The sequence below is a fragment of the Apaloderma vittatum genome, unplaced genomic scaffold, assembly GCF_000703405.1.
Source record: "Apaloderma vittatum isolate BGI_N311 unplaced genomic scaffold, ASM70340v1 scaffold19402, whole genome shotgun sequence".
Classification (NCBI taxonomy): Eukaryota; Metazoa; Chordata; class Aves; order Trogoniformes; family Trogonidae; genus Apaloderma; species Apaloderma vittatum.
In genome coordinates this window covers 24,763-50,408 of record NW_009704395.1, presented here as the reverse complement: position 1 = coordinate 50,408, position 25,646 = coordinate 24,763, and the positions used below count along the sequence as shown (strand labels likewise).

General features: G+C 39.5%; 1 protein-coding gene across 1 annotated transcript in view; it reads left to right on the top strand.

The window, feature by feature from the left end:
• Positions 1–606: 606 nt before the first annotated feature.
• PHF21B (PHD finger protein 21B) overlaps positions 607–25,646 on the top strand; it is a gene marked incomplete at its 5' end in the record, with an annotated part of 39,592 nt that continues 14,552 nt past the window's right edge. Inside the window, 4 exons of the mRNA XM_009865037.1 lie at positions 607–699; positions 13,754–14,104; positions 16,059–16,181; positions 21,406–21,457. Coding sequence (XP_009863339.1) covers positions 607–699; positions 13,754–14,104; positions 16,059–16,181; positions 21,406–21,457 — 619 coding nt within the window. The remainder of the gene's footprint in view (positions 700–13,753; positions 14,105–16,058; positions 16,182–21,405; positions 21,458–25,646) is intronic.

The window sequence follows — 25,646 nt, the reverse complement described above, 5'->3', positions numbered from 1 at the left end:
GAGAAGGGTGAGTAGAGAAAATAAACGTCAATAGTAATAGCTCCTGTGTTGGTCCGAATGGATGTAATCGTACCTGAATGTTATGTTAGTGTGCTGTAGTAGATTTATAGGTAGCTTTCAGTTTTAATAATTCATTATTTACTATGTACTAAGACACAGTGAACTCATCTTGTGACCCTGGCTATCATGAAATGCATCATCTTACCAATGCACATTTTGCAGTTTCACCTTTCTTCAGCTCTCTTTTTAAAACAAGCTAGTGCCTAGACAGCCTTCAGCCGTGGCACCACACTTATATTTTCTTTGTGTATCAAAAAAACTTCACAACAATAAGTTGTATCCTGCGCACTCAGAATTATAAAATGCTCTAAGGAGACAATAGGCTTTAGTTAACAATACTTTGTAGAGCTGGTTAAAGAGAAGGAAGAGTCTCTGACTCTTTGGATAGGAGAGAGCTTTGACTCTCCGGTCTATTATACCTCTCTGTCATGAGTCGGGAAGAGACAAACAAAGAGCTGGAAGAGGAACTGCTGGTTTGGACAGATTCTATCTGGGGAAGTTATGTAAGTGCTTTAACCTGTGTTCAACTGTTTTTTCTTCCAACAGAGTTTGGGAACTATCACTGCAGTGCCCATTAAGGTTCCTCAGGTCAGCTCCTTGCAGAGGTTGGCAGGACAAGGACCAGCAGTGCTACCTCAGGTACAAAATAAAGTTCCAAAGGGGATTTTGTGTCATTTTCTATGTATTCTACTCTATTGCTGTGTGTTTTTAGGTCAGCACACTCATTTGCTGAATAAAGACTCTCCCTCAGTGAGTAGAACAGCAGAATTGGGGTTTTCTCCAATTAGTGAAAAAAACCCAGATAAATCCGTTTTCTTCTGTGGCCATACTGTTAGGACAATGAAAAGTGATAAAAAAAACTTGTAGGTTCTTTGTGGAAGAACAAAGTACATACTGTGAAGTGTAAATAATTTGTACTTTGTGAGATGAATCACAAATCACAGAAGTGAAAATCTGCAATTCTGTAATTAACAAAAGTGGTGGAAGTATTAGCCTTTCTGTTGAAGTTCTAGCCTCAAACATTCTTTTACAAATTTACTTGCCTTATCCCTGTGTGTCCTGGTGTAAAGTTTTGGCACAACTAACCCAGGTGCCAGACTGAGGCAAGATTGGCTGGGTAGGAATGAAAGGAGAGTTACACTCACAGATTTTGCAAGTTGTTTCAAACTGTGTTTTCTTTTCTGAAGATCCATCAGATATTTGTCTAACCACACATTTTATTGTCCATTTCAACCCTCTTTCTCAAAAATTTTGGATGTAATTTTCAGCGAGTGTTTTACTGCAGTTCTGTGCTTTGCTTTTTAGATTAATAATTATCAAGTGTAATTATATTTCTCTCTGTGTGACTATTAAACGTCTTTTTCTTGTGTGTGAACAATTTTCTAGCACTGAAGTCAACGCTGGGTCTTCCTATTGTTCTGTTATTTTTTCCTAGTATTTTCTTAGTGGCAGAATCTAGTAGAAGATCTGTGAGTAAGTCTGCCTGGAGGAAGGAGTATTTCCGAGATAAAGTTCTTATATTCTCTCTTTAAATTACATTTTGTGGAAGGCAAAGTTGTGAACATAAAGGAAGGTTATAGTTTTCTTATCAAGTTTAAGACTTGGCTTTTCAGTTGTTCTTACAGCGTAATGACACATTGATTTCTGCCATTTTGGGGTGTCAAAGATGAGCAGATTGCTCCTGAAAATAGATGAGGTTCAAGAGCAGCAGAAAGACCTGTAACAGAGGTTTAAATTATCATTAAGGTTATGTTTCAGCAATGATGATGGCATTGCAAATGCTACACTTTAGAGAAGCATCGATGTTCTATACTTTTTGTTAAGCAGAAAAAAATTCACTCCCTGTTAGATTCATTTCTGAAGAATTGGAAAAAAGTGGAAGAAACTAATTTCAGCTTTTTGAAGAGAACACATATTCTTTCTGTCTTGCTGTTTAACTCATGGCGATATTTTTTGTCTGTATTTCACTTTGTTTCACTCCTTTCCTAGCACAGCCTTCAATTTCAGACCTGTTTATGCAATCATACCTAATAGTAACGAAATGGAAACTCTTCCTCAGCAGCCCTAAGCTATAGTTCACTAAATTTTCTATTTCATATAGATAGCATGGGAAATAATCACATACCAGTCTCATTTCTGTCAAAACTAAAAATTAAGTAGGCAGTTGTATGTAAGACCACACTATCAGAGGTACATCTTATGTTCTGAGTTTTTTCTGGCTTTTTCACAGGCCGGTACCTCCTTATTCAGCAAAAGCCTGTCCCATTTACAGGCTGTCTCCTCCTTTGCAGTTCGTCATGGTCTATACGTTTCTCTCCCACTCAAAGCTTATGGAGGAATTTAACATTTCCGTATTGTTTTCTAGTGGGGGACTCCCTGCACCCATCAAAGCATTCTGCTTGAGATCTTCAGAGAGATCATGTTTTCACCTGCAAGTGGAAAGCCTCGCTGCTTCCAAATGTATTTAATGTAGCCATGCATCAGAGTGATGTAAAGCTGCCATTCCTCAGATACAGCTGGAGACAGGTGATCTGGGAGGCCGCTGTAAGTGATCTGCAGCACTGTATCACTATGAAAGCTCTCCTTTTTTAATAACTGTAAGTGAGTGCACAGCCATTGCTGGCAAATTTTGAGGGCCAATAGGAATCCGTGGTCCAAGAGAACTGGAAACTTCAGATGGAAATATAAAAATGCCAGGAAGCAAGGCCATGTAATACCACAAAGGTATTATGGTAAATGTCCCTCATATCTCTCAGAAAACAAGCACCAAGTTAAAAAATACTTTGGAAATGAAGGGGCTTATATTATCCTCTAGTAGAAGCTTGAAAATGAACTGAATTAAATCTATGTCCTCTCAGCCATTATGTATAAAACCTGGTTACAGAGTAGGCAGGCTACTAACTTCCTTTTGTCCCCCATGGGCGACAGGCACGGCTCCTGTACCTTGCTCTGAGTTCAGGGCACAATCAGTCCATTCTAGGACTGACTTTCTGAGAGACGGCTTTGCACCATCTCCCAAGCACACTAACAAGCAGGGGCCAATTGAGTTTCTCATCTGCTAAAACCTTTACTTTGAGCCACCATGTAGTAGCAAATCAAAGCGGCAGATCTTTCAAAACAAAACAGTGTGCATCACTCCTCTACCAAGAAGTCCATAGTTATTCAGACAAAGAATTAAAGCACTACAATGTCCATACTCATATGTGTTAGCTATAGATGAAGCCTGTTTTGCAAGGTTTGCCACCGTGGGATTGATTCAGCTCAGTGTCAGCATTCTTGACAACACACTCATTGCTACCTGGCTTTTCTCCTTTTGGCCAGTCTTATAATTTCTTTGGGATTTCAGACTCCCTTTAGGTTTAGATGTAGTCAGGAGGGGCATAAACATTGCCAGACTGGCTGGAAAGAAACAGAGAAGGGCCCTTCATCACATGAAGGAGTTTTATATTTTTGATGCTTTTGTTCTCATCTAGACAGCCTTTTTGATTTATCTCTATGCATTCAAGCAGGAAAATACCACACAAGTAAACTAAGGCACTTAACAATACTTATGTAAAATAATACATACAGATTTCTCCTATTCCACATTTGTACGGATGCTTGTCATTTGTTTTGTTCATTTGTTTTGTTTATTTGAATGGGTTTATGATATGACCCCCTGGGAGCTCTTCCATATGGGGAATGAAGTTTCGAAGTCTTCACATTCACAAATCCCATCACTTAGTGCAGAACTGCTATTAAATGGTGAGCAAACAAACATTAATTAGAAGTTCATTGCACAAGACAAACAATATTTCTTTAGGCATTTATTATTTGCCAAAACAAGCCTCTCTGGCAGAACTTTTTTCTTTTTTTTTTAAAAAAAAATTTTAATTTTTTTTATAGAATATGGAGTTAATTTTGCTTTCACCAAATAAATAAAATTCTGCTATGAGCTGTGATGTTTGGGAAGCTAATTCCAGATAGTCTTTCTCTTGTCACTTTGGCTTTTGTGGTTTCAGCTGGATGAGATGTTCTATAACTGCAGACTCTCCACTGCACTGTGAGAAGCAAATCCTCTAGTCAGACACATGGGTGATGCATTCTCTTACTCTTGGGTTGTTCCTCTGCTTTCTAGCACCCATCAGCTGTAAGGAGGGGGTGACCTTATGTCAAGTTGGGGCTCCAATTTCCAGCTGTCTAATTTGACTTAGTTTAAACAAAGACTTAAGCCACCTGAAGGCAAGTGGGAAATCTTACCTTCTTCAGATGGAAGATTTTAAATGGAACAGTGAAGATATTTAAATAAACTTCCCGTTTTGTTGTCACTAATTTGGGCCAAATCCATTTCTCGTTCAAATTAATGGAGAGACTGTGGTGATTTCAATAGTGGTTAAATCAGATTACAGTGCTATTTCCCTGACCTATTTTTCCAGTCCTGGTTGAAGGCAGGGCTTGGGATGGCTTTGCTCTTGACACTGCTGATTAGAGTAGAGCAGAGAGCCGAGTGGCAGATGCCTGCAGTGGAGCTATCACACAGGTTAGTAGTAAAAAGAAACAAGTATGTACAATGTAAAATGTGTGTGTTTTTCAGTCGACTTCAGGCAGTTCTGCTGTCAAGTGCTGCTTATTTTTTATCTTCTGTAGTGATTTTAATATGCATAATTTAGTGTGGTCTGAATTCAGTGACTGGGCTGCAGGCTGCTTTGGAACAGGGACTGTTTCTCTGAGATGCGCGATTGTTCATCATTGGGTACCATGTAGGCCCAGCCAGAGACTGTGATCTCTACATGTTCCCATAACTTAATGCTTGTTCTCATATTTTAAATTTCTCGTCATAGTTCTCAGGAGCGCAGTTCCACTGATTGTTGCTTCTCCTCACGTGTGTGCCAAAACTAACCCCTTCTCCTGGCTTCCCCAGTGACTGGGGCTTCCGGAGGATTTCTTGAAAGGAAAATAACTCCTGTAGACAGAACTCAAGTTGTGTGATGTGACTGTGTACTGGAGAAGAAATGTGTTAACAGATTGGTCTCTGGCAAAACCGTGTGCTGTTTGCATCTGAAGTCAAAAAAAATCAAATCAGTATTTTTAAGTGTAATATGTTAAGACGGTGCATAACCATTAGAAAGTGGAAAATTAAATGCAAGTCAAGACGTTTGTGAAACTGGAAGAGGAGCTAGCACATATACGTGTTTGTGTACAGAGTTACACAGAATTGCACAATCGAGAGACAGGAGCACTTATTGCTTGTTTGACTAAGGAATAATTGAATAGGGCAAAGTTGTTATTACAATATCAGAGGAGAAAAGGACTATAATCCCCTAAGGGGTGTCATGCTCCTTTCTGGTATATAACCCTCAGTACTTCCAGGGGCGTGTGTTGGAATGCTAGCTGAGAAGAAGAGAAATAATCTAATTCAAGGTAACTTAATCAGCGTGGTATATAGCCAAGCTAAGGGTTTTGCAACAGTATTTAATATTCATTGACTGTATGCGTGCAGAAAACAGAAGCAAAATTGCTTTCTCGAAAGAAAGGTTTGCAGAGCCCTGGCTGAAAATGTAGTCCTTAATAAAGGTAGTTGTTAATGTGTTTTATTCTATATAAGCTTTTATACTGTGCTTGTCACTGTATTTGAAGCACCTTCCTGTAATGTGTTAAGCACAAAGATTAACATCTGTTGTAAGCTATTTCTTCTGTCATCCTTTCCCTTTGGGAAGAAGTGCATGCAGTTGAGAGTTCTGGTTAGAGTTCCTTTTTATCAGTTTGCTATTTTTAATGGGCATGCTACTATTAATTGCATGCCACTATGTATTTTTGACAGAGGAGTATAACTTACAAAATGTTTGTTGTAGATAGTGGTGAGGTTTGTGCCCTTAATTCATAGAGAAGATTGAGATGCATCCGCATTGCTGTAGAGACTCCTTGCACTAGTCACGTGGCCACCTGGGCCTTTCTGACTAAGTTTTTACAGGGAGACCTTTGAAGATCGGGATGAAAACATCATACTTTATTGGAAAATCTGTGAGAATCTCAGTTATATGCTAGTGTAGAGATTTGATAGGTAGCTGTGTTGCTGAGAGAGGCATGGGCTTGTTGGAGCATCAGGGGTTCTTTGTGGTGTGTGTTTTACACTGCAGTGGCACAGCCAAGACAGATGAAAGTGTAACTAAGGTGGTAGGATAGGAACTGTTAGTTGTGGATACCAGAGACTGACAGTGATGAGAAATCCGGTCTTCCGCAGTATGGATAAATACGAAGGCATATGGTGTATCCAGAGAGGCTACATCCAGATGCAAATTTTCCAAAGTACCACCTTCTATTATCTCTGCCTTTGAGTGTCAGTTGTGTGTTCTTAATGAGAGAAGGATGATGAGATCCAGGGCGGTGGGGAAGGAGCAGCAGAACTGGCTGTGACTGATGCTTAGGACATTCAGATCTGTTCATTGATGTGAAGATTTTGAAAAGGACCTCTATGATAGTCTGCACATAGGAGCCTAAAGTATCTGTACAACCTCCTGGAAAGATTCAAGCCATTGAACACCTGACATTATACCTTTTTCCCATGTGAAAACTCTTATGTTTCTTGATGTCAAATGCTGCTTTGCAGAGTATCAGGAAAATGAGAAGAAATGTCCACTTTCTCCACTGATGCCATTTGCATCCACGTGAATCATGTGGCTTCATGTCCATGTCTGACCTGGATCTGAACTGTGCTGTGTCTCAGAGCCTCTGTGACAGTTGAACAAGCTTTTGGGAAGTCTCTGGCTGAATGGCAGGTGTATGGGAATATTTTCTTTCTCAGCAGCACCTCAGCAGAGGCTTGGAGGAATTCACTGCACTGCTTCCTGTACCCACAACCTTCCTTTCTATCTCCTGGTCTCTGAGCTTCTTGTGTGCTTCCATCTTGCTCAGGCTGTCTTTCACATTTTTTGACTTTGGTTGGTAAATTGTCTCGAGGCTGGTCAAATCATAATGTGCCATTATTGTTGTCTAGAAGCAGGAAACGTTCTTAAAATGATGGACAGTACAAAGCAGCGACATTCATCATCTTTAAAATGACACCAGAGTTTGAGTCCAGTGAACGCCCAGCTGTGTGGCTTAGTCCAGAGCTCGCCTATAAAAGTGTACAGATAAGAAGAAGGCAGACAGGTGTTCACTTGTTTGTGCCTAAAGGTTTCATGGACACTCTATATTTAAATTGAAGTAACTTAATCAAAGATGAGTATCTGTTAGAGAAGCCAGATGACTTGTAATACTGAAAAGAGTAGAAATGGAAGTAAGTTATTGACTGGTGTGTATAATCACAGACTACCTTTTATATTTCTATTGTAATCCTAAACAATAAGGATTAAACTCTTTCCTCAGAGGCATATAGATAACTGTATATTCAGGGACAGAATCATTGTGCAGAGGGAAAAAAAAGCAGAAACCTTGTCAGCTTCAACCTCTACTTATTATTTTTTGGAATAATATTGATTTTAATTTGCTGGTTTAATGGTAGTTTTCCCCTTTGCAAATGGAAAAGAGCCACTTAATGAATCATCAACTCAATAGCAGCGATGCCATACCAGAAAATACAGGCAGCATAGCTGAGGAGAAAATATACGTTTCATTAGCAAAAAACAGTAGACTTCCTGTGAAAATAGTTTTGTGTTCAAAACACTGATAACATTTTTAATAAAGAACTCCCACCTGATTGCCTTGTGCCAACATGCACAAGAAGCAGAGCTGGCAGATTCCCACACTGGCATTCCTCTCAGCAAAACTTCCATTTCTATAGTATTAAGCAAAGCTGAAGGAGAAGAAAAACTAAATGAAAGAGCTTTGTCGTCTTAAAAATTGCACAGGGGTTATATTATCTGTGTGTCACCTTTACACTAACATTGTCTATCCATGACTAACAAATTGAAATACCAAAGCACAGTCCAGTGGAAAATGTCTGATATAGTGTACATAATTTGAATATGTGTGAAAATACCACAGAGCAATTCTTGAGTTGCATGGCATATAAAATGAGAGAATGATGCTTGTTTCAAGGGGCTAGTTGCAGTTCCGGTGTTGCTAAAGTCTTTTCAAATTTGCTGTTGGTTTTAATCAAATTAAGATTTCTTCTCTGGTCCTCACTGTCCAGAGCAGCAGGATTAGAAATGTGAGCTGGAGAAGTTGCTTGGGTTTTGGTCTGCATTTCATATCACTCTTCTGTGACTTCCCAGGCTAATATTTCAGGTAGATGCTAAGGAGAGGCTTATGTTGCGTGTGAACAGAGGATTCACTGCACCTCGTCACCTTGTTTGGGGTTTCCTCATGATACACCCTGAAGAGTAACTTCCTTTTTGTGTTGCCCCATCAAGGGGAAGGAAGAAAACTGTATGTGGATCTGTAGTCATATGTGGTTTTAAATCTTGCCCCTGTGGCAAGAAAATAAGCTGTGTTTATTTTGACTGTGGTCTCAGGCCAGGCTGAAGATAATAGGAGTTTATCAGGGAAGGAACCAAAAATAACTAAGCTGAAACCCCTTCTATTCAGGTCAGTTGGACAACCTGTATTTTAGAGTGTGTCATTGCTATAAAGTTATGCAAAACCTTTTTTTTTTTTTTGGATATAATTTTTACTGATTAAAAAAAGAAACGGGAGAGAGTCAGTCTTCAGCTGGCATGAATAGACACAGCTTTACTGAAGTCAGTGTGCATCTGTTCATTCTGGTGAAGGATATAATTACCCCATATTGCACTCATTTTATCAGCCATTGCTAATGTTTTCTGTGTGATCCTCTAAAGCTTTTCAAGAATGAAAGCTCTGTCTGCTGCTCCCAGCACTTTGCCTCTGTGACATATGAATTGTGCCAAATCCATTTTGAGTTTTTGTTTTTAAGCTCTGAGTACAAGGGTGAAGTGAAAATAAAGTGTGAATAATGGTCTTTCTCTCAAAGGCGATGTGATATTGCGTTGAGCTGAAAAATTTACTCTCATACAGATCGGCCCTGCCAGTATGAAGGGCTGATTGATGCTGAGCACGATCCAGCTGATATCTGATATTGGGGAGGGGGAGGGCTCCTCGGTGTTGCTGACAAAGCTATAACAAGATCCAGGGACGGGAAGCTGAAGTTAGGCAAATTCAACCTTGCAATAAAATACCAGTCATGAACGTAATAAAATACTGTAACAGTTTATTGGGGCTCATGATGAATTAATCGTTTAGAAGTGTTCAGTGGTGTGGTTTTTGTTTTTTTTTTTTTCAAATCAGTCGTCAGTTTCTAGGAGAAATTCTATGGCCAGTCTGTGAGCTGGACGATCATGATGATCCCTTTTAGTTTTGTAATTTAAGTGTTCTTGTTAACTTCTCTTCTCTGCTAGGCCATAAGGAGAACACATTTACCAGAATTGCCCTTAACAACTCTCATAGCACCTGCAGATCTGCACAGAGATAACTGTTCTAATTAAATCCTGTCCTTTAGGACTACATAGGATTGCCCACAGAGATGGAAGGAATTGTGTGATTTCCTTCCTTTCTCCTCCTTTTCCCCCATACTTGCTTGGGTTGGATCTTGAGGGCATAAATTCTTGTGAGAGTTTTTCCTTTTTCACCTTCTTTTTCTTTACTACAGGATGCGAGCGGCTCACCTGATGGGATGTAGCTCAGGAAATAGATTGCCCATGATCACAGTTGCCTTTGTCAATGGTGACACACATCAGGCTCTCCCACCTCCACCACTCATCAGTTTGTTTGCCTCTGTGGTATTCAACAATTTGTGCTCTTGAGAGCTGGAATGACGTTTCAATGTAATGGAAGCCTTTGGGCTTCACATAGGGACATCTGGATGGAGCTTAATGATATGGGATATATGAGAAGTGGTATTAGTCACAGGAGCCAATTCCCTGCTGATCTGAAACTCTTTAAAATATATGAAAATAGAGGTTGCTGAACAAAAGAGCATGCTGCACAACTCACAAGACTGGGCTCCCTGTTATTGCTGTGTCTGGAAAACAGGCCCCACCTAGTGAGTTCTCAGGCCTAGGAATATCTTCTTGAAAAGTACCAGGTGTGTCTGAATATTGCTGTCTAAAATGTTTCTGTGATTGTGGGTATTGAGGAGACTCAAGAACACAGGTTTGTGAAATCATGGTATTCAAGAAGCTCCTAGATTTAGAGCCCCAGTAGTATCACATTCTGTTTTGACAGCTGTCAGAAGTTAAATGAAAGATATTTGAGGAGAGGAGGCTTGAGGTACAGGAGAATTGTTACTTGCAGCACTCACCAACACTTGCAGTTTTCACTTGGTAACATACAAGCTGTCTGTTACTCTTTCTCTTTTCTTCTCCTGTGCTGATCTTTTCCTGAACTGTGCTGAACCTGTAGCTCTTGTAATGAGGACCGGTGACATCCAACCTCTGCTACTTTCGGTAGAAAACATCTTTATGATACCTTGCATGTGAAATGCAGTCCCTGCCCTGCCCTAGTTTTGCTCCAGTTCTTCTCCAGTGACTATCAGCTTCCAACTTCTGCTAGTGCCACTGTCCTCCTTTCATCTACCAAATTTAAGCTACGGTTTTGCCGTGAGGAAGAGGAATTTACGCCAGCCCTTTCCTTCTTCTTTTTTCTTTCCAGCTGACACCGGGTATTCTTACAGATTACCATAACAGTTTTTTAACATGAAACTGTGCTAAAGGTCTTTCATTTAACTGTTTATTAAGTGCGTGCACTTTGTGTTTATAATCAAAGGGGAAGATTTGTAGATGTTGGAGCACAACAAGCTTCTATGCTTTTTTTCTGATTTGGATTCATGCCTGTGGGCTGTAGAAATAAACATTATTTTAACTTCAACTTATTTTAGCTTTAAGTCAGGTGCACCTGAAACTTTTTCTGTAGTCAGCCCTTTTTATCATTCTGTAACAGCAAATAAATATGTTTTCACTATGTTAGCTGAGCTTGCCAGGGAACTTTCAGAGGCTTGGACTATGCAGACAGCTATACCTCCTTTGTATCACACGGTGGCAGAAAACGCCCGGCATATGTTGTTTTGCTGTACCAGTTTGGTAAGTCATATCAGATATTTCAGTATGCAGTGCTTTATAGAGAATATGTTACTCTGAAAAATTTAGTCTGTTTATTTGTCTGTGCAGGAAGAGCTTATTTTATAGCAAAATAATATGCATTCATTCACAACTTGCAGAATGTGTATTAACAATGCGTATGAGATTCATTGAGATACAATATCTGGCAGCCAATGTATATACATAATAGTGTAGGAAAGATAATTATATAGCTGGAATATATACAGACATTTAGCTTTAATTAGGCTTTTGATTAAATATAAAAGTACAATTAGGAGTGACAGATAGACTACATGTCAGCTTTTAGCTAGAAAAATTCCTGAGCTGATTTTTTGTCAGACTTGATTTTTTCTGAAGATCTCAATGACTGTCCTATTGAATCTTTGATCTGAACTACTTGTGATTCTCTCTCTTTCTTTCTCTGTATATATGAGCTTATCTGTGTGTTTACAATAATTCTGCTGGTAAGAGATGTTATATTAATTTACAAGGAAATTATTTTGTTTTAAGGAGAGATGGTAAAATTGAGATGTTAGCCAAACAGCTAAATATTAAATTTTGATTGTTTTATTCGTGTTAATAAATTTTAACTCTATTTTGCCAGGCATCTCAGATTTCCTTTTCTGGATAATGATACTATTTCTATGAACATGTCTCTGAGCATATGAGCAGTTTTTTAAAGACTTACTTATGAGAAACTTATATAATTATATAACATAGAAAGGAAAGGATATTAGTATGAAAATACAAAAATAGATATTACAAGGTCTGCTTGTATAACTGACACTGATATAAACAAGCTGCTTTAAGTACGTGTCCTGCTGCACTGAGCTCTTGTTTATGTTAGGCACCTTGGTTTTGCAGAGTGCCTGCACCAAGATGGGTTTAAACCAGTGCTCTTGGCACTACTTTTGAAGATAAGACCATTAACTAATTATGGATATGAAGCTAACCATAGACTCCTCCCTTAAATAACTAACTTTGCCAGGGTGTATTAACAGTATCTTAACTAAAAAAATCCCTAAGGAATCATTACATAAAGTGATTGGATAGAGGAAAAAGAGCAAAAAACCCTTCAGTTACTGCCTTCATATCTTGAATAGGGTCAGTCATAGTTTAGCATAGTTTTGCATCATTTCACAGTGGGTCTGTGAGGCCTTCCAGTGCTACCCCAAAGCTGTGAGCCGAACACTGTGACTCCCTGGCTTTGTCACAAGTCTACTGCAAGACGTTGGGCAACCTCTCCTCCTTGCTCTTCTTTTTTTTTCCCTTTCCATCTACCATGGTTACTGACCATCTAGACGCTCCTGAGCAGGACTGTGCCTTTAATACGTACTTGTACTACTCGTGGTAGGATCCTATTGGCAACTGAGGGCTGAGATATCAAAACATGAAGAACTCTCAATGCATGTGTTGCTGCACTTCGTGTTCGCTGCAGGGACAAACGGGTATGGCGCCTCTTCGGCGCGGAAGAGGAGGAGGCCAGCCTTGAGAGATGATTTTCTGCACATCAGTAAATCCCCATGTTTTCATTAAATTGCTTACTTAGGCTCAAGATTAAAGTCGGCATGGTTGGAAGGGCTCCTGTAGACTACAGTGCAGTGACACAGGCAGCTGTTTCCCATGTCTGTCTGTTACAACTTGTCATTTTGTTTCACAGTATGGAAGGTGCGAGAAGTGACAGGACTAAATAAGCACAGAGGGAACCGGCTGTTTTATCTGGCCGTGTTAACGAATAAGCTGGGAGTGAAGTTAACTTCATGTGAAGCAGTTTTAAATTATTTATTTTCAGTCCTGGAACTGTACTTAACATGTTGTTAAGGCACAGCCATATTGACAGGGTGACGTTAATTACCGCACTGGAAACACATCACATTAGCTGAAAACAATTGTTCACAGCTATCATTCATGGCTCTGGGTAAAGCTGCAGCCTTCGTAAATCTTGGCAAACAGTTTCTCCCTCCATCCTTGGAAGTTCTTTCTACATCCACTCGCAGCTGCAAACTACCTCTTTAATTACAGCAACAAAATATGAAGTTCAATGATTGTGGATTTCTTTTCTTCTTCTTCTTTTTTCTGTTTTTTTTTTTTTTCTGTTGAGCTGAGTGATTGGGAGATTGGTCTCCTCTCCGTTAGACATGCCACTTCTTAAAAAGGTGAGGATCTTCACTGATCCACCAGTATAAATGCATACACGTACTGTACCTGTAAATGCTTTCCCACAACTCCCTTAATGAATTGATTCCTACTCCGTAATTCATAACAAGAGTGTTGTGCCCTTCAGAACAGGAAATTATTGTATCTGGGATTTCCATTCTTTGCGAAGGCTTTGGCTTAAACATCCCTACTGAGAACTGAATGTGACTGGAGTAGCATTTGTATGGACGTGTGTTAATAAAAGTGAGGAATTGACTTTTTCCTCTCTTCTTGTTCAGCATTGCAATGAGTTAAGGACTCCAAAATGACCCAGCTGAGAAGGGCTGGGAATCTATCTACAAGTAAATGAATGGCTAGCTATTTCGGGTTGCTACATTATGTTTTTCTAGATGCTCCTGTTCCACGGTTAGTGCAATTAGAGATTCTACTGGGAGAGTGCGTGTATGCAGTGTCGATTCATTACAGTGTGAGGCTGTGCCTAATAATGTCTAACTCTCTGTTTGTAGGTTAGGCCAAAGACTCTGATTCCAGACAGCCTCCCTATCTCCCCGTGCAGAGACCAACCTTCCAAGCAGCCTCCTACCTTCCAGAAGGCAACCGTAGTCAGCATCAAAAACCCCAGCCCTGCCCTCCCGACCGCCAATAACACCGTCAGCCATGTACAGACGCCTAACAGCCAGTCACAAAGTGTCACCGAGCCTACAGCTATTTCATCACCTCTGAGCAGTGCAGGTGTGGCGTACGCCATCATTTCCACCTCCCCCAACAATGCAACTCCTATCAGCACCAGCGCGACTGTCTCTGTGGTCAACGATAGCATCAAAGTCCAACCACTCCTCATTAGTGCCGACAGCAAGGTAGGTTCTGATTTTCATGGGATTTTTCTTCCTTTTTTTTTTAGTTATCAAACACAGGAATTACATTGCAGATGTAAGCAGAATATTCTCCTGATAGTGCACAGCCCTGTTCAGGGTGGTGTCAATGGTTCCTTTTGAAGAAAATTGCCAGAAAGCAATGGGGCAATTCTAAAGGGGACACATGGGTGCTAGCAGACATTTATCTGTGTACAAGCATGTTTGTAAGTGGGGACAAAACGCATCATTATGTAGCCTGACATAAATGGACCATATGATCTTCCATTTCTTTAAACCAATCCTCACTAATAATGTACTTGAATTCTGTCCAGGTTCAAATGTCCTATGGACTCCCTCTTCAACTATACAGTGATACTAGTTGTGTCGAGTATATATCAAATAGTCAGGCATTCCCTTCTACACTTTCAGGGGAACACCAAATGAAGTGAGAGCTCAGGGTTTCAAAACTGATCAGCGGATGAATCACTAGGAAAAATTCAAGTTATGAATTACTTATTTCCTCTTTATGCTGCTTTTCAGCTTTGAAATGCAAGAAATTCACCACTCTTATACCAGAAACAGATTCAGGGCAGGCTAGCAATGTACTCAGCAGACATTCACTGTAATTTGCTACTGGAATCCTGCTACTCGGGGTCTTATTGGCAGCAAAGGTTCTCATACAGTGCTGAAAAAGATTATTGGATGTGGAATGGCTTTTGAGGTAAATAAAAGCAGGCACCTCTTCCCCACTTCTCTAACATAATCTGTTTTCTCGTTCTTAAACTGGCTGCTGGTTAAGAAAACCATCCCTTTTTATGCTCTTGAATCTTCCAGAGTGGCCGAGTTGCGATAAAGTATCTACAATTAAAAGTTCTTATCTCAAACCATGGGACCTTCTCTACATTTTCTTCCCCTATCTGCTTGAGAAAGGGAAGTGATAGAGCTGCTGTGGTGGGCACCTGGCTGCCAGCCAGGGTCAAACCACTACAAACAGGTTAGGCCACCCTGTGCTAGCTGAGAATAACGTGCCCTGTGAATTAAAGTAACTAACAATTAAATAATGTTGGTTAAAAGTTAGCAATAAAGGAGTTGGAAAAGGCCCAATATTCAAATCCTTCATCAAGAAGGTGAGCTTGGGAAGATCTTCTGTAGTTCTTCATGAAGCTTTGGTTGTGGCTTAAAGTCACATATATAGTTCTGTGGTCAGAAATTGTCCTTCATTCCTTTTAATTTAATAGGTTCTGAGAAAATGCTATCTGCATCATGTAAATAAGTCTTCATGCAGTAATTCAAATACAAGCACCGTATACTAGCATGCATGCATGTATAAGAGGTCTGTGTAGTAATTCCTATAGGTTCTAAACCAGAATGAATTTTAATTTAAAACACATGTTGTTTATTTTGTTTATGCAAAATTGGACATCTACTGCTGATAACACATAAATGCTGAGGACTGAACTCTGATCTCTGTTACATGAGTAGTGTTGAGGAGGATCTTCCTTCCCATCTGCATGTACTTACTCTGAAATAACACTGGTATGACTGAGATCAAACTGTAGTTTTGAATGTGTAGTACTTCCCTCTCTTCTACCTGTATGCAAAATAAAATAAAAGGAAAGATCTTGAAATCACTGATAACGCAAGTGCTAAAGCTAGGCTGCTGTGTCAGCTTCAGAAGTCCTCTAAATAGAAAGTGTCCTAATTTTCAGAGGCACTGATCAAGTGACTCCCTTAGGCTGCAGGAGGTTTGTAATCCACAAAAAAATCCTAATTTTTAGAAACTTAACTGTAAGCCTAACTTAGGTATCAATTTTTTAAGATTTTTTTGCTTGTGACTTGCGTTTGTTGTCTGTAAGGGATATCAAGTAACCCTTCAAAGAATAATCAAAGGTTTCAGGCAAGAAAATCCAGCTTTGTATAGTGAATTCTCTTATTCTATTTGTACATTGTCTTTTAGGTTATCATTATTCAGCCTCAAGTTCAAACCCAGACAGAAAGTAAAGTGGAGACAAAGAAACCTCCTGAAGAGTCAGCTCAGGGACCCCCTGCTACCAAAAAGAAAAAGGAGGAGAATCCAGAGGTGATTTTTTTTATTTTTTTTTCCCCATAAGTGAGCTATGGTATGGTTAAGTTACGGAGGTCGATTCTGAACATTCTTCTGTGTGCATACGTAATTACTGCATTTGTGCTCATGAAATGTATATGTATATATGTATAGCTAGATTTCTTGTGAAAGTGGTATATCAAATATATAACCAAGTTTACAGGCTATGTATGAAGTTGAATTAACATTTCTTTTGTAAGGTGAGCTTTTACCTCTTCTTTGTAATGCAACTTGCAATTCTTAGATTGTATTTAACAATAGTTTCTTGCATTTGCTGTGTACATGTCTTCCCACAGGTACACAGAATCTTTCTAGTCTGAAATAAATTAAAATCCTTCAAACTGAGTTGGAGAGTAGAAAGCACGTTATAAGATTAAATCTCTTTCATGAACTATTATTTGCAACGCAAACTAAAAATATAAATCGGAAGTCCTTGTAGAAATGGGGTATCTCTTTAACAGGCATTTTGGGTTTTGACTAGACGCATTCACATTAGATTGCGTGTACTTTTGAGGATATTTGAGAAGTTATACAAACTGAATGTACTTCTGTTGTGAAAATGCACGGCTCATGAAATCTTAACCTTACTAGTCTAACAAATGTGTAGCAAGAGAGCATCCTTGGAGCTGTAGGTTTAAGAGGATTATTACAATATAAATTTATAATGTTACTTGAGGCATGTGAGTCGTCATTTATTTTACCATTTTAAGAGGTTTGTATAGTTAAAACAGTGTTAAGGATAAATAGTGGCTTTTAGTCTAGACTATCACAGCTTTATGGAGAAGCTTTGCAGAGTTACATTTAGGAAACCTCCCAAGTTTAAAAGTCTCACCCTCGTGTGAGTCTTCATTGCCACTGAATGGTGGGACTGTTTAGTTTAGAGAGGTATTTCTGGAAGTTTATTTATTGTGTAGTACCTTATGAGCAAAAAGGCTCGTAGATCCTGCTTAAAAACAAAATGCTAAAAAAACCATCCATTTTTCTTTGGCTGTAACTCATCCCCCTGGAAAGAATATTGAGAAAGAATCCTCCAGAGAGATAAAGGAAGACACCATAGGACTGGGCACACTTCTTAGTATAGTGTTCATACGTTTAATGATCATTGCATTAAACTGCTAACTAGACAATCCTGACTTCCTTTTTTTGTAACCAAGAATATTGTTCCTACTTTGGATACTGGAGGTCCCGGCAAACACAATTTCCTGGGTAGGATGCTGAAGCTATGCCCTTAAGTGCAATGGTTCTTTTCTTTTCGTAGATTTGTATCACGACCGTAAATATGTAGGTCTAGAGTTAATTTCTTTTGTTCTTTGAAAGCAAACTTTAGTTGATTATCATGTATTTATGCAATTAGTGTAATTAGAACTAACAGCATAATTAGCGTAAATACATGTAATGACATAAATAGAACATGTAATTACAAAATGAAATGGTTTTGTAAAAATCTTTGGTTTGCTTCATGAAAAGACATACTGCGCATTTTTAAATGCACTCAGTGGCTTTTAAACAGATGATTAAATTTAAGACAAAGAGTAACAAAGATCCCGTGATATTTTTAAGAAGAAAATAAGCCCTGGAGACACTTCTCTCCACACCTTTATGTATCTTCAAAGCATAAAACTGAGACAGGAACTACAGTATGGCTCTACATAAATGACAGACTAGGATTTACAAATTAAACTGAAAATTTAAAAGAAAGAAACCAGAAAGAAATAAAATAAATAAACCAGAATCCACCAGACAGAGCACACGACCTGCTCAGTAGCCAGGAATCCCATATGCGGTTGTACTTGATCGAACAGTAGAGATTGAGGATAGTTCCTGTATCGAGAGGGCACGGCCTGAAACGGCATCAGGGGAGGTTCGAATTGGCTCTCAGGAAGCTCTTCCTCACAGAGTGGATGATCAGACATTGGGATGCACTGCCCAGGGCAGTGGTGGAGTCACCGTCCCTGGAGGTGTTTAAGGAGAGGCTGGATGTGGCACTTAGTGCCATGGTCTGGCCCATGTGGTGCTGTTGGGTCACAGGCTGGACTTTGTGATCTCAGAGGTCTTTTCCAGCCTCAACAATTCTGTGATTCTGTGTTTTGTTCCTGGGTTGATCATTCCACTCGGAAGCCATGAAGCTGATCCTGGGCACAGCCCTCTGCAATATGTGTGCCTCTTGCCCAAGCTGAAGATTTCTCCTTTCTCAACTCTGTCACCATTAGACCTTGCCTCCGCTGTCTTGCAGCCAGGATGCTTGGACACCTGGCTGTGGAGTGGCTTTCCCAGGAGCAGAGGGGAGGCTCTCGGCTACCCAGGATGTCCCAGGTCCAGAGGTCAGAGCTCTCTCCTGGGGGGTATGAACCATGAGGGGTCAGTCCTCCTGGGGCTGAGGAGGGTCTGGAAGAGTGGGAGATGAAGGGATTACACAAGGGAGCTGCTTCTCTGGGCAGCAAGTGCCTAGGGGGTTGAGGGTTGGTTTTGGTTGTCTGTTGTTTATTTTTTTTTATTTGGGTTGTTTGTGTGTTTTTTTTTTTCTTAAAATGACCTGAGTTCAGCACAGAAAAGAAAGAGAATTCTGCTCAAAACCTTTTGCTTTTTAAAAGTTTTATATTCATAGAATGTTATCTTTCTGGTAACATTTTCCCAGAGTTTCTAGCAGTTTTTTACTCAAAAAAATTTCTTCCATGAATGCTGTTTATTTAGATAACAGTGTTTTTTTAATCTCACCTAAGAAGGACAAGAGAGACATATTGCAATTGTGAATTAAATGCCAGTGTTAGGCCTGGATTGAAAATCTGGAGGCACTGAAGCTTCAGTTTTGTGGGTTCTTGCACAGTAGAGAAACAGTGGACTCTCTGATATGGAAAAGAAAAGCGTCACAGCAGCATTTTGAGTTAGATCCAACAAGCTATGTGAGTGTGAAATAACAACACCCATAAAACCAAATATGCTGTTAATATAATATGCTTCTTAAAAAGAATACAGCTTCTACTGGGACTTTTTTTTTAAAGAAACCATCTTTCAAATATCTATAAAAGCTAACCTTTTCTGGTTTTAATAGTGAGATAATTATCAAGTCCATTTATAAAGGCTCCTTGTACGTTAAGCAAGTATGCTGTCATTGCATTTAATTAGGTATCCAAATAATTTTAGCGTGAAGAGAGGAAACTGTTTAGCCAGCATTCCAAGTACTCAAATAACTTTATATGTCAGAAAATACATGCTCCCCCTACAGTTTAATCATCAGGTAATACAGGCATTCTGCACTCCATTGGGAAAATAAAATTGCACCCTAACCGTTCTGACTTTATGATTCTACACCTAAACGTTGTTATTACTTCTGCTCAGAGTGCTGAGATGTATCCTGCCACAAAGTTACTTTTTGGTGGGGTAAGGCTTGTAGTTCTACTCAGTTGAGTAATTTTCTTCTCAGATCTGCCCAGGGGATCTCGAATCAAATATTCATCTCTCCCGACAGGTGTGGAGCCCCCACTGCGTCTAGCTGGTGTTTTAGAAATGTAAGGAGTGAATGTTATTGAAATCAAGGTCTGACATGCAAATGAATACATGTGCTTGTCATTACCACAGTTATGGAAGGCAGAAATATAGCATGAATAGACCTGAATTGCCACTGATGGGATATGACATCACCGTTGTTTAATGTATAGAGAAAATTACATACCAGGAGACCAGGGAAACAAGTTATTCCTGTCTTATTGTGTTGTTAGTTAACCTGCTTGACATATGTAAGAGGGATATAGGTTTCCAGTCCTGACCCTGAGGTTTTGAAGAACCCACCCGATAGCTAGAACTTTTCATCTGCAAAATGAGAATGTTCTTGCTTTCCCAGTTTCACTGTGTGAATGTCAGAATTGCAAAGGAAATGGTAGTTCTGGAGACTTACCAGTTGATTTTTATCCTGAACTGACATGAAAATTTTGTCACAAATCTTCACAATGAAAAAGGCATGTCACAAAACAAGAAGGTCAAACTAACTTTGACTTGGAAGAGTTGAAATGTGTTCTTCTGACACTTTTTTGATTGAAACATACTGTTTTGACCTTCTACCACTTAAACACTATATTTTAGTTTGGGTGAGTATAATAATTGCATCTTGCTATGGTCTTTGGATGCTTTGTCAGAGTTGGATTGTGGACTTTGCTCGCTTGCACGTCTTAATAGCTTGACTTTTGTATGGTTAGATTGACTCTCCTGTGGAGCTGCACCTTGTGAAAATGCCACTTGGGTGACATAATCCAACAAGATTGTTAAGCACGGCAGAAGGAGGAAGAAATCCCCAAGGCCCCACAGGTGTAACTCAAAATCCAGGAGTTCAGTTCGGTTTGAGCTTGGAACAACACAGCAGAATTTCAGTTTTCTATCAAAAAGATAGAATAAAAGCTTCAGCAAAACTTGTTTTCTGCAAGGAAAAAAATCCCCATGAAAAGTCACTGACGGAAAATTTAGAATCTACTCTAGTACTTGCCCTATTACTGCATTGTCATGTTTTGAAGATTTGTTAGTATGAAGATCTGCATTTTGCCTATATAGTGTACAAGAGTTCTAAGTAGTATTTTAGATCAGAGTCCTTACTGCAAAATGAGTTCACCAGTGTCAGGGGGAGATGGTTGTTCACTCCTCATTGAGGGAACTTATTGGATCAGTGCAAAATTCATGCACATGATATTCTTTCTGTAACATGGAAAGAGAAATTTCTGAAAGTTTTTTTTGGGGGGTTGAGACCTTCCGTATGATTTACATGTCTTGTTTGGTGTTGTAAAGTTCAGCGGAAATGTTTCGTGTCTTGTTTTACTTCTTATAGCTTGCTTACATCCAATAAAAGCAGTGCCAGATTACACAATTACTTCTGTTAAGAGTGGAGTAACAAAGCAGCTGACAATATGAAATTTAACTGATTGAACTGACTCAATTTTGATCATGCACTGTATAAAACCAGTAGTCATATAGCCCTGGCTTCGTAAGTGTCTGAACTGCTAAAGTTCCTGTAGTCATACAAGCAGGACATGACAGACTGGTCATATCTGAAGCAAATCTTCAGTTGAAGTTCTTCATATTACTATGCATTCAAATAAGATACATTTCTAAAAGACCTTTGCCAGGTTTATTCTGTGAAAGCTACATTTATTTATTTATTTACTTCTGTGATAATTGTGGTAGTAGAAAATCTAACCCCTGTTTATTTTTTCCTTAGAAAATTGCCTTCATGGTAGCATTAGGACTGGTTACAACAGAACATCTGGAAGGTAAGATGGCATATGTTGTTTTACAGTTGAGTTTTTGGTGATTGTGTCCTATAAAGGGCAACAAAAAATCAGGTGAAATATTATCTATGCACAATTGTGTTTTCCAGCCTCACGATAATGGGTAGCCTTACTTTGCCCTGCCTCTCATCCCTTTGCACAGCTCAAGGGGCGTGAGAACTGCAGCCAGCACCAGCAGGCTTGGCATAAGCTGGCATTTGGTCTCACTTAGTCATCATGATCCTTTAAAAGATGTTAACGACCGGAGGGCGATAGCAAAAAGTTTGCAAAGGCTCAGCACTGGTCTGGTTGAAGAATCAGCAAAGTTCAAAGATATCTACCCAGATATTCTGTAGCAAGCATGCCCTCTCCTCATTCCCCATGTGAGACGGACTTTCATTTTTTGAGTTAATTGTCTGTGATCTCTGGAGTTCTGTAGAATAATGTGTAAAATAGTGGTGAAAATACAGCATTTGTTTGATAATATTTTAAGCAAATTAGAAAGCTAAGTCTCACAAAGACTTCCTTCCCTCCGTTTCCCCCCATTTAGCCAAAAAATAAACAGACTTCCAATCTGATCCAGCTTTTGTGTGAGAGCTGCTAGCATGCCTTCCTAGGCTTCTGAATATGAGTTCAAACAAATATTGCAGTATCACGTAGTGTCCAACCTTCCAGAAGTACCTTGCAAAAGTTAGCAGACTTGCACGTTTCTTTGTCTCAGCTTTGTCTTTTTGAAAACATACATGTTATTATGTATTTCTGAAAACATACAAAAGAGTATGTTCAGGAAAAAAAAAAAGTTTGTTCGGGAATTTTAGATGCCCCCTCCCTGGAGATGTTCAAGGCCGGGTTGGATGAGGCCTTGAGCAACCTGGTGGAGTTAAGGGTATCCCTGCCCATGGCAGGGAGATTGGATTAGATGACCTCTAAGGTTCCTTCCAACCTAAGACATTCTATGATTCTGTTATTCTGTGATAATTTTGCCAGAGGTATGAGGTGAATCGGTGAGGGTAGTTTGGGATTGGGTTAGTTCTCATGTACAGAGAAGATAGAGCTATTTTTAAGAAAAAGTCCGTGAGCTTGATGTGTTTTAGCTACAGACTCAGCTAATACAAGTTTTTATGATTCCACTGGTATAAGGAGAAAAATCTGGTATTTGTGTCAGCTGACAATGATTCTTGATCACAAAAAATGTTAATGATAGTTGACGTTTACCACCATCCCATGGACCATTGTCAGCAACGTGTTTAGGAATTTTCAGTGCACTGAGTTTAAGTTTTATGTACTTTAGAGTTAGGCACATGCTTAGATACCTTGATAACTCGAGAGGTACCTACTACTTTACAGCTTGGTAAGATTCCCTGTGCTTCTGTTCCTTGGCTTTTGGAGAGGCTGTGAATTGGGCACAAAATAGCATCTTTATTTTATGGTCTCCTCAGTATATGCAGCAGGTTTTCTGTGGGTCTTGTTGCCTTTTTTAAGTGTCTTTCCTCTTTAAATCTGCATTTTAGAAAATCATTTCATGTCCCAGTGACTGAGAATTTGAAAGCAGTTTAAAGAAACTTTAAGCCATCAGCGTTTTTAATCCCTTAATGGTAATGGATTGAAATGGAAATTAAAAAGCTACAGCAATTTTGGGAGAAGATTTATAATCCAAAAAGTACAAATGATGACTGGTTCTTGTTTTCTTTGTCTAAGGAAAATAGGACAACATTTGAAATTATGCTGAAGTGCAAATTACGCTTACAAAAGAGAGAACTTCATTTTGAGTAATTCTTTACCCTTTGATTTTATTGGAACTAATAAATTGTTTGTGTGGATTTAATGCTTATGCTCAAAACGCCAAGTACCACTCTGCTTGTTTCTTCTACAGTAAGTGCAGAGACACATATTTTGAACCTAACTGCTACAATACTAATCCTGCAGAATCAATTCTTTCAGATAAATTCAGTTTTTATATTCCTAGTAGCTTTAAATAAATGGCTCCCGCCAAGAGCTATTTACTGTGGAAAGGGTATTTCTTTATGAGTATTGGTGATTACAACTGTCAAAAATACCCTTATAGCTTTCACACAATAAAGGTTATTATTTTAATGTTATGTCATATTTACAGTTATCAGCCATTGCTATTTATTGGGAAGCAGTGGTCATTACACAGTTCAGTTTATTTTAGTACTTCTAATGTATTTCTCAATTTACCATTTTTGGAATTAAACTGTATCAAGATTGGGTCATTAAAATCTTATTCACTCAGTATCATTAATTCACAGCATTACTGCTTTTTCTTCATCTTATTCATTAATTTTGTGGTGAAGGGCTACGATCCACTTGTATATGGATTTCTCTATTAGCCCAGCAGCCTTTCCACCTAGATGCTCCAGAGGAGTATCTTTCCCTTTACTGGGAAAAGAGCTCTGTTCTGCAGAGCCCTAGTGTGAGGCAGCTTTTGAGGCCTCTCCCACTAAATGAACACAGCTGCTTCCACTGACTGACGTTCGGCAAGGTACAGCTTTCCCTGAAGATAAACTGTCATTACGGACCTCATAGAATGTCCATACCGAATGTGTATTGACAAAGGCAGCAGCTCCTGGAAGCTTTGCCTCCAACATAAAGCTATCTTCAAATTTATTCATTTCTGTCAAATGTGTTAGTTTAGAGGCTTATTTTTTTCTGTTTGGGTTATTCTGTTTAAATTAATAAACTAAGGAATAAGGTAGCCCAATTATGTGATGCAGTGCATAGCTGTAACATTAGATCTCTTTCTCTAGGCTATTAGAACACCTTTTAGCATTGCCATTGACAAACAAACAAAAAGTAGATGGAGAGCAGAACTTTAAAAGAATTCTTTAGTTCAGGTCATTTAAAAATGCACGTCTTGTTTTACGTAGCAATATAAAATCCCTGAAATATTTCCATCAAGGTTACGGAAAGGTTTTAATCAGTTAAAACAAATGATTTGTTTTTACTTTATTAAGCCCTGTTTTGAAATATATGCAGAACTTCTTAGCAGAAGTAACAAGTAACAAAATATAGTATACCAGCATATGCTTTTGTTCTATTTTGGTGTGATTATGGCCAGATACACTCTTAGATGTACATGCTCCTTATATCACAAGCAGGGATATTTTTTGTTCACAGTTTCCGTAAATAAAGTGCTGACATTGTGCTCTCCCTTGCTAATGGCTGCATAGGGTGGAGTACATCTAAAGCTGTTTCAGTTCATTACTTTCTCTTTCCATCTATTCCCACCGCTATTACTTTCCCCTCCAGCCAGCTTTTATCTACCATAGCAATGCCTCTTCCAAAGCTGCATTCCAGGTATCTACCCCATGTGTACTCAGACTGCATCAAATATTTCTGTTGCCTTGGTGAGAGCATGTACGGAAGAAATTCTCTCCCGGACCTGGGGTCCAAAGGAGCAGAGAGCTACAGACTCATCACAGTCCTCTTGTGAATATGCTCGGCCCAGTTGTGGACACAGAAAGCTCTGCTCTGTTAAATTCTTCTTCTGGGCCAGTGAAAAGTCATGATCTTTTATCCCCGTGACCACTTCTGAAAGACTAGGCCTGTCCTGCCCTAACTCCAGCTTTTGCCCTGCAAGGGTGCCAAGATGCTGCAAGCATCACGGACCATGTAGCGTGGGTTACTGAGCCACAGCTCCAGCTCACACTGTTGAGACCAAAGTAGAGAGTCAACGGAGGGCCCCTTCCTCCAGTTCTTTGCCAGCATCAAGGGATGTGGTTCCTCTGTTGTGATATCTCTGTCACCTTTCAGCCTTGAGAGCATTCCCCTTACAAGAACTGACACTGACTTCAAGAACCACCATTTCTCTGCTGGTGGCTCAGTGGCAAGCTACTGGTTCCATCTGTCACTTACCCAGCCTGCGGAGGCCCAATTCCCTTTAGAGGATGCTGAAAGGTCTGGAAGCTTCAGAAAAGAGATTTCAGCATGGCCAGATGAGTGTTTGATAGGAAATACTTCCACGGTGGACGGAACTGTTACCCAAACGAGATCCTTTGGTTTGGAGTCTGCATAGCAGTGAGGGTGTTAAGAAGGTGCTGGCAGTGGTTGCAGCCATGGCGTCTGTTACACTTCTCAGTGCAGTCTTGGATCACACATTTCTTGGTAGCGAGATGCTGCACAGCTCCCTGCGCCACGTGGCAGCATCTGTGTAGCTCATGTCATACTGTGG